This window comes from Cibotium barometz, chromosome 51 (assembly GCF_041138505.1).
Source record: "Cibotium barometz isolate CiBa-2024 chromosome 51, ASM4113850v1, whole genome shotgun sequence".
NCBI lineage: Eukaryota > Viridiplantae > Streptophyta > Polypodiopsida > Cyatheales > Cibotiaceae > Cibotium > Cibotium barometz.
The window spans coordinates 7345712-7355777 of record NC_141096.1 but is presented as its reverse complement, the minus strand read 5'-3'; the positions used below and the strand labels follow the sequence as shown (position 1 = coordinate 7355777).

At 41.4% G+C, this 10066-nt stretch overlaps 1 protein-coding gene across 1 annotated transcript; it reads right to left on the bottom strand.

Annotated features, from left to right (window-relative positions):
• Positions 1 to 4257: 4257 nt before the first annotated feature.
• LOC147609269 (tropinone reductase homolog At5g06060-like) lies at positions 4258 to 8817 on the bottom strand. The gene is made up of 5 exons (XM_086787913.1): positions 8607 to 8817; positions 8270 to 8477; positions 7933 to 8164; positions 4654 to 4760; positions 4258 to 4584 (listed from the first exon to the last, which is right to left on the bottom strand). The coding sequence occupies exons 1-5, from the start codon at positions 8699 to 8701 to the stop codon at positions 4420 to 4422; spliced, it is 807 nt and encodes a 268-aa protein (XP_086644039.1). The 5' UTR covers positions 8702 to 8817; the 3' UTR covers positions 4258 to 4419.
• Between the last annotated feature and the right edge of the window lie 1249 nt (positions 8818 to 10066).

Below are 10066 nucleotides of genomic sequence, written 5' to 3'. Positions count from 1 at the left end.
CTTGGTGTTTTCTTGAGGGCTATGGGCTGTAAGTTGCCACCAAACAGTTCTAAGGGCTCCGCATGGACTAGTGTTTAAGAGTTATGAGGGGAGATTGGGGTGAGAGATAGTAGCAAACAAAGTTTGTAGAGTGGAATCCCTACAGTACAAGTTTTGCAATTGGTGGGAGTGTGAAAGGCAGGAGATTTATGAGGGAAAAGGGACGAAAGGACCAGATGTACTAGAGATCAGAGCAAATCAACACAGCATGAAATGGATGAAATGAGTGTATGTATGATAGTGAATGTAATCCTGTACAAGAGGCCCTCATATGTGAGAAGACTCTGAGTAGTATACCTTCGAAAAAGCAAAGACGAGGTTCAAGCTGAAGCATGTTTGATGAATGAAAGCTTGCGTCAATGTGAGGCGAAGGCACTCCAAGAGGTGGTTGGTGTCAAAGGCTTGCATTGGTGGATGTGGAGGTACTTTGAGGTGGTAGATGTCTATAGTGGAAGGTGTAGTGGTGCAGGCTCTAGTGATAAGGGTGTTGTGGTATACCTAAGGGGTGCAGACTACAATACCTGAGGGGTGGTGAAGAGCAGAGAGGGTTGTTGTCCCAAGTCAAAGTCGAGTGAGTAGAGAGGGTTGTTGTCCCAAGTCGATGTCGAGTGAGCAGAGAGGGTTGATGTCCCAATGTCGAATGATGATGATGAATAGAGATTGCTAATGTCTTGATGTGTGGAATGATGATGAGCAGAGAGGGCTAATGTTCCAAGTCCGTGGTGGATGATGATGAGTAGAGAGGGCTATTGTCCCAATGTCTAAGGATGATGAGTAGATAGGGCTATTGACCCAAGTCAAAGGAGGATGATGAGCAGAATGTGGGATGTTGTCTCGAGGTGAGCTGCATGAGAAAAGCATAGATGTGATGGATACAGATCGGGCTATTGTCCCAAGTTGTGCTACAGCCAAAAAATGCTGATATGATGAATGCAAAGAGGGCTACTATTCCAAGATGCAAAGAGGGCTACTATTCCAAGATGCATTGTAGTAGAAAAACGCAGATATGGTGAAGATGCAGACTACTGCAGAGGTAGGCTGACAGCAAATCTCTTGAGTATGATGGCGATTATGATGTGGTTGTTTGCTGAATGATGAAGCAACTCATATATACACTGTTTGAACTGCTGGACTGCTGATTGTCGGTCATCAACAGCACAAGAACAAAATCCAAAAATAAGTCAAATAAAAAACCCCTTTTAGGGCTATGAAAAATACCATTTTCACACACCCCCTCTCAAGCCAAAAGGGGACCATGAGAGAACATGAGCGATACCAAGGTCCCATACTAACACACTAGCAACAGAATGAATATATCCCCCTCTAGAAGTGAAGTCTACTAAGTTCCAAGAGGAAGATTGTGAGATAGCAAAGGTTTAGAGGGTGAGAAGGTCTAGACATGCGTATTGTCTCCCAATGCAAGACCTTGAACAAGGCCCTCCAAAGAGGAAGAAGTCTCGTCCCCTTTGTGGTCCAAATCAGTGTAAGAAGAATCAACTTTTGGTGATAAAGTTTGGTCCTCCTGAATCTTGGGTAGACAATCCATGCTATGTGCTCTCTCGAGATCTTCAGTTCCTTTGCTCACGATAGCTCTGATACCATGCGAGGGAAAAAGGATGAAAGGATCAAATGTACAAGAGATCAGAGCAAATCAACACAGTATGAAATGGATGAATGAGTGTATAAATGAAAGTGAATGTAATCCTATATAAGAGGCCCTTAGATTTGAGAAGACTCTGAGTAGTAGACTGTCGAAGAAGCAAAGATGAGGTCAAAGCTTCGGTGAATGAAGGCTCGCGTCAATGTGAGGCGAAGGAACTCTGAGAGGTGGTTGGTGTCAAAGGCTCACGTCAGTGGATGTAGAGGCACTTCGAGGTGGTAGATTTCTGTAGTGAGCAACGGAAGGTGTAGTGGTGCAGACTCTGAGAGGTGGTTGGTGTCAAAGGCTCACGTCAGTGGATGTAGAGGCACTTCGAGGTGGTAGATTTCTGTAGTGAGCAACGGAAGGTGTAGTGGTGCAGACTCTGGACAAGGGTGCTATGTTACCTGAGGGGTGCAGGCTCTGGTGACAAGGGTTCTATGATACCAGGGGGTGGTGAAGAGAAAAGAGGGCTACTGTCCCAAGTCGATGTCTAAAGAGCAGAGAGGGCTGATATCCCAATGTCGAATGATGATGATGAGAAGAGAAGGTTATGGTCCCGATGTCGAAGGAGGATGAGCAGAGAGGCCTGCTATCCCAAGTCAAAGGAGGATGAGCAGAGAGGCCTGCTATTCCAAGTCAAAGGAGGATGATGATGAGCAGAGTGTGGGCTGCTCTCTTGAGGTATCATAGGAGAAGTCTTTGGTGATTGGATCTGTGTTAGAAGGATCTCATTTGGCGAATCTCCAAAATGTCCTAGTTAAACATCTAGATGTGTTTTCATGAACTTATAAGGACTTAAAGTGGATTATGCACGAATTATGTCAATGCTATAGTGACCTAGATATCCAAATGCATTTAGCGTTAATTAAATAATAAAATAAAGAAATACCATTTTCCTTTGTCGTTCTCTGATCAGGTCTTAGATAAGGTAGCAAGCCATGAGCTTTATTCTTTCATGGAGATGGTTTTAATGGATATAATCAAGTGTTAATTCATCTAGAAGATTAACCTAAGACTACATTTACTACTAAGTAGGGGACGCTTGCTTATAGGGTGATGCCTTTTAGGTTATGTAATGCTCCTGCTACATTTCAATAGGTAATGATGTCCACCTATTGGGAATTTTTAAGGGAATGGATGGAAATTTTTCTAAATGATTTTTGTGTCCCTGTGGTACTCATAGGATACGCCAAAGAAGTTGGATCAAGTGTTTGAGTACAAAAGTGGATATACCTCTAAACGCGGACAAGTGTGTGTTTGTAGTGAGTAAAGGTACTCTCTTAGGTCATGTGATATCCAAAGATGGGATCTCTATGGATATTAGTAAAATACAAAAGGTCTGAGTTACCACCCCCTCAAAACCTTAAATAATTATGTGGGTTTTTAGGCCATGTGCACTATTATCAATAGTTTATCGTGAACTTTGCAGTCATAGCATTACCTTTGACCTTGCTACTATGGAAGGATAATCGATTTGTGTGGACAAGTACATGTCAAAAGGCTTCTAAGGTTCTTAAGTGGAGATTAATGGTGGAAGCACCAATCTTACTACTACGAGATTGGACTAAGGAATTTCATATCCATGTGGATGCCTCGATGATGATGGCAGTAGGTTAGTTGTTATTCCAATTGGATGATAATAAGATGAACCATCCTATATATTATGCGAGTAGAAATCTAGGTGATGCGAAACAAAACTATACATGGAAAAGGAATGCCCAACAATCAGGGATTTCACTGACGTAAACGAGAACATGTGAACATGTTAATAACATATGTTAATAACACAAAAATCTTGTGATCACATGTTATATTCACAAAGCTTTCATAAGGGCCTAAAAAAATTATCTTTGTCGGGCATAAAAAATCTTTCTAGGTGGCCACTGACCTGCTATTATGTGAAGATGGTAACATGAGAACATGTGAATAGCTTATTCCCATGTATAGCCAAGCTTTTAAGGGGTTCCCAAATGGCAAGTGACCTGTTATTTTGTGAACGGTAACATGAGAACATGTGAATAACTTGTTCACATGTGTTATTATCACAAAAATTCTTGTGATCACGTGAATATTAAATCCCTGCCAACAATAGTGTTCTCAGTTAAGAAGTTGTCATTATCTTCTAAGAAATAAATTAATATTTTATGTCAATCATGAGGCTTTGAAATACCTCTTGAATAAGCTAGAGTTATCTGGACAAGTAATTCGATGAATGCCTTTATTTCAAGAGTTTGATTTTCAAATAGTAACAAAAGCAATAAAGACACAGCATATCATTTATCAAGATTATTGATGGATGATCAAGAAATTGGGGTAGAAGATGATCTTCCTGATGCTCAATTATTTTCAGTGGAAACACAAGTTCCGTAGTATGTGAACATTGCTAACTTTTTGATGGATGACAGAGAAATTAGGGTAGAATATTATCTTCCCGATGCTCAATTATTTTTATTTTTAGTGGAAACACAAGTTCCGTGGTATGCGGACATCATTAACTTTTTAGCACTGCTAGTACCTCTACTTTGGGAGGCATGAGTGTAATCATTTTGCTTAGAGTTGATGGGAAACATTCTAAATGATGGTTAGGTGTTGATTTTTCTATCTTGATTAATTTGTTGAAGTTGTGTGAATGAATGTGAAAAAATCACAACTAAAATTATGGTGGAATATTTGTGTTAGAATCTCATGACATTGAAATGTTTACCTATAAATACATATTAACCATATCTATAGAATCGTCACGATCTAAAAATCGGGCGCACTGTGGTTCCTCCATCCACAACAAGCACTTGGCCGGTACAGAAAGATGAGCATGGCATACAAAAGAATGCCACCGCAACAGCTGCCTCTCTTGGAGCTCCGGGACGGCCGATAGGAATGTCTGTAAGGTCACGCTCCATAGCCTGCACCAACAACCTGACATTAGATCAAGGGCATGGTTCCACGAGGGTGCCAAATGATGTTAATTTTACCTTAGTGGCTCCCTCTGTGTCGATTAAGCCTGGAGCCACTGTATTCACAAGAATGCCATCATTGACCCATTCGATTGCCAATGACTTTGTCAGCTGGTTCATGGCAGCTGTGAGGATTAATCAAAGCAACCCAACTTGATCACCAATGTGGATTAAAGGGAAAAAAATGACTTCAATGCCTTTAATTTTGTGTGATAGATCACAATATGTGGGACTAGAAGTTTATTTATTTTTAAAAATAGTTCATTGTTTATTTAGTGATAGGTAGCATAGCGTGTCGATGCGAAAGGGCTTGATTTTCCACGATTGTTGTGCATTAATTTTTATTTTATTTTTGTACACTTCGATCAAATTTTTAGGAGAAACTTGAAAAACTTAAACATGCGCATGTGGAGGGTGGGTGTGTGTGTGTGTGTGTGTGTGTGTGAGAGAGAGAGAGAGAGAGAGAGAGAGAGAGAAAGAGAGAGAGAGAGAGTTTCTATGCATGTGAGAGTGTGTTATGGGATGAGTCTGACAAGAGAGCGAGTCCATGTGCACATGTATGTGTGTGAGAGAGAGCTGGGTTTGTGTGCATAACAGAGCAATAAAGAGAATGAATGTGAGAGAGACCCACATAGATATGCATTTATGTTGAAAGAGTCACTCAAGACACATACACACACCTGCACACAAATACGCATAGGCGTATACAAACGTGCACACACACACACACGCATGCAATCACATACTTACATATTCACATACATATGTATACACATATGCATATAAGCAAAAAGTCATGCCACAACAATTGAAAAGATGCAGGGAAGAAGAGAGCTTGAGCTCCTGCAAGCACACACACTCATACAAACCCTAGAAGAGAACACACAAGATAAGAGGCTGAAAATTGTTCTTCTTCGTCTCAACAAAAAGGCTCTACCAAAAGATCAGAAAAATACGACATAAGTACTAAAGTACTATGTACATGTGGTCCATAATGTGAACACGCTACGTGAGTGAGCTGTCAAGATAAGTATGTCATAACTCAATGGTGGACTAGTAGCTGGTGTAGTCCAGCTATAGAATCACTAACGAAGATCTATCATGTCAACATCCTACCAAACACACCAATGATGTAGGTGGCAGAAATGGTCACCCAGGCATATCATAAGTATCAGCTCATGTTGAGCTTGACATCTCAATACTCCCCCTCAAGCTCAACTCTATCTCTAGAACTCCAAGTATGGTCCAGAATCTGTAAAGCTTCTCTGCTCCTAGGACTTTCGTGAAAATGTCAGCTACCTGCTCCTCTGTGCTAATGCGTGAGATCAATGTCTCCTGCTAAGACTCTCTCTGATGAAGTGATAGTGGACTTCTATGTGTTTGGTCCGCGCATGAAAAATCGGGTTTCTCGCCACAACTGTATTAAGGTTGTTATAATAGATGACAACATGTGTATCAACCTGCAGCCCCAAATCACCAAGTAGCTTGCACAACCAAGCTACCTCACATGCTGCCATTGTAACACCCCTATACTCTACCTCTATACTCGACAAGGTAACTATTGGTTGCTTCTTGCTGCTCCATGTCATAGCACCACTCCCAAAAGAGAACATAAATCCACTCTGCTAGTAGCTCTCCTATCTGCGATACTACCAATCCAATCTGCATCATGGTAAAAAAACACCTATAACTCTTTACCAGCCTTGTAAAAGAGACCATAGTCTATTGTGGACTTCACATAGCACAATGTGCGTCTCACACCATCCAAATGTGACTTTCGAGGAACTTGCATAAACTCACTTTGCAATCCAACTGTATAGTTCAAATCTGGCTTGGTGATCATCATGTAGATCAAGCTACCCACTATCTTGCTATACATGGTGGGGTTCTCCAAAACCTCACCCGCAACTGCACTCAACTTGCCATTTGAATCTAATGGCATAAAAATTGGCTTACAACTATCTCCCTATACATGGTGGGGTTCTCCAAAACCTCACCTGCAAAACTGCACTCAACTTGCCATTTGAATCTAATGGCTCTAAAAATTGGCTTATAACTAGCCATACCATATTTGGACAGCATGTCCAATGCATATTGCCTCTATGATAACCATATGCCCTTGACCATCCTAATAACCTCAATGCCAAGGAAGTACCTCAGCTCACCCAAATCCTTCATGTCAAATTTTTACTTGAGGAGACATTTCATCCTCTCAACTTCCTCTCCACTATCACCTCCAACAATCAAGCCATCCACATAGATTGTGATGACCACAAGGCCCTTATCACTCTTCCACACATAGAGTGAAGGATTAGCATCTGCCACATGAAAACCAATGGTGATAAGATATTATGCTATCTTATCATGCCATGCTCTCGGTGCCTATTTCAACCCATATAAACCTTTACACAACTTGCATACAAAATCAGGGTGACCCACATCTTCATAACATGGTGGCTGATCCATATACACTTCTTCTTGCAAATCACGATCATGCAAGAACACATTCTTAACATCAATTTGTGGTAAAACCAATCCTTTTGATATAGCCACCGCAATAACACCTCACACGGTTTCCATCTTGGCAACGGGGCTGATCACTACTCATAATCAATGCCATAAGTTTGAGCATAACCTTTGGCAACCAATATTAATTTATATACCTGCTACTACTTTCATCTTAGTTGTGCTTTATTTTGTACACCCACTTACATCCAATAACCTTCTTGTCCTAGGCAATGGCACCAAGTTCCAAGTCTCATTTGCATCCAATGCAACCATTTCTTCATCCATGGCTTTCTCCCAATCTAAATTCCCAACAGTTTCTTCAAACATATAGGTTCAACATCTTGCACAACTTTAGCCATATATGCGTGGCAAAACCATCATATGTGACCTGTCAACAAGTTTTCTGAATCTCCTTGACCTGCGTTGTCCATGATCACTGCCTAGTATTTTTGCAGCTTCTCTTGCCTTTCTTACATCAGGTGTTCTAATAGAGCTGAAATCCCAAGCTCATTATCAAGACTATGCTCCAAGCCAATAGACTCTCCATCAACATAAGACTATTCATCAAAAGATAACCCCACAGTTTCCAAGGCGATAGTGTATAAGGCTTGGAAGTCTTTGACCTAATTCTTCTTGGAGACATCTCATACTATGGAATAAGACCTCATTTATAAAAAAAAGAGACAACCTTGCAAGCCAGGTTCGGTTTGATATCCTTACTAAGGTCAGGAGTTAACCTTATCCAAAAATACGATTGACATATTTGACATGCCCATGATTGGATTGTACCTTTAGACATTCCGTATACGCTATATGGAGAAGAGGCCACGGTTAACAAACTGGCAATGGAGCTAATGAACACGATTCTGCCCTTGCCACAAGCTTTGAGAAGAGGGTGAGCCAGCTGCGCCAAGTGGAAAGCTGACTCCAGGTTTCTAGACATTATAGAAGCATAGGCTTCCTCGGTAACGTCAACAGCAGGCTTCGACTCATCGCCACCAGCGCCACCCACGTTATTAACCTGCGCGATTAATGCCTTTCAAGATGATTAGAAAGCTCATTAAAACATAACAATAGGTTACTCTGATAGTAACTTCATTAAGAGAGTATTAATCATAGACTTAACCAAGATGTCCAGTTTCCCGCCGAAATGCTGGGAGACTTGTTGCATTAGCTCGACTCGTGACGCACGTGCGGTAACGTCGCACACCGAAGCTTCCACCTTCAGACCGGCCTCTCTCCACTCCGTCACACGTGCTTCCACGTGCTCGCGCGTGCGGGAGCAGGTGTACACCGACGCGCCCAACCCCGCGAGCTCCTCCACTATTGCTTTCCTGTACACAAGCTGAAGTTCAGTGTAAAGCTTGTGAATGCATTAGGTACGCACAATGCATGGTGCTGTGTACAAGAAATACGAGAAGATCTGTGTAGACCATGGTTTGGCGTGGCCTCAAGGCCCTCACCCTATGCCGCGAGTGCCGCCTGTTACTAGTGCCGTATGCCCTCGCAAACTCCATCCATCTGCTAGAGACGACACAGCCGCGGCATGGCCATCCATTCTCAACGTATAAATGGAAGCTGATCGATCTCCTTCCTCTATAGCTTAATACTGCAGGATCTACCTAGCTAACTTCCTCGAGGTTTGTTGTCGTGGTGCAGCAGGTGCCCAATGTAAGGGGTGTGTAAGGGGTCGTCATTTGCCCAGCAAATGTCATGCATGACCTCTCAATGTTCGTCTTCGAAATAAACTCGTCTTTGAAAACAGGGTTGCCAGCTGTCAATCGCGAGTCATACTTCCAGCCAATTCCAGCCCTGCATCACATATAATTTAAAAAAAAAGGTTGTCCAAAGACCGCAACGTCCACGATTTGAGAACTCCAATGAAAAATAAAAATATGTGGCTCGTGTATTAATTAGTCAAAAAGGGAGGACAAAAACACCTTAGGATAACTGTATTTTTTGAAGGCCGTAAACCTTCGCTACTTTTAAATGGTTGGGGGTATATTTTCGGGCATGCGAATTGACGCCTGGCACTCCACTAATGTACTCCCTAGTGATGATGATGCAATCATGGGGCATAGGGTCTTGCGGTGGCTGGCATCACCCGAAGCCTATCTTTAAAATTCAATTTCTTTTCTTTAAGTAAATACTAGTATTGGACCTGCGTGGGCAGGTAGAGTTCCAGAAAAAATAGGCTGAGTTTCTCCAATTTAGGTCATGTTTTAAGTAAACACAATACATTATTTCAAGTGACTTCATAACATATCTCAAAATAACATCCATGTCTCGTAGATTTATAGTGAAAACAAAAATATCATACTAATGTAGCATACGAAGATGCAAAAAAGGACCAATATTACATATTCTCAAAATGCACCACAAAATACATATTCTCAGTCAGTAATGTCAGAATCAACAAATTGAATTCTTCTCTTGTGAGAAGGATCATTCATTTGTCTCCTCACAATACGCTCTCTATTGTAAAGCGGTGATCCATCCCGCACATGCTCTACTATCGATGAAAGCAAAGGACCTAAACAACGATAAATCAAATCTCAAAAGGACCTGCACATAATGCCACATCGATAAATAAAATCTCAAAAAAATCTTATAATAGAAAAACATAATCAAAATTACCTCGTACAATAGAACATCGAGTGGATGGTACATGAGAAGCTCTAGTATAAAACCCATAACAAATACCAATGGTCATGATGGATTTAAGAAACAACCAGTCATCAGGTATACCCCTCAAATGATGCAAAGCATCTGTCCATCTCTCTCCAAAACAAATAGACACCCCACTCCTTATCAGGAACACCGATCCCGTACATCGCGATGCCTTCGTCGACAACTCTTACCATAAACGTATCAATGTCATGCAGTATCCTAAAATCAAAGCATAACAAATAGGTTATACAAT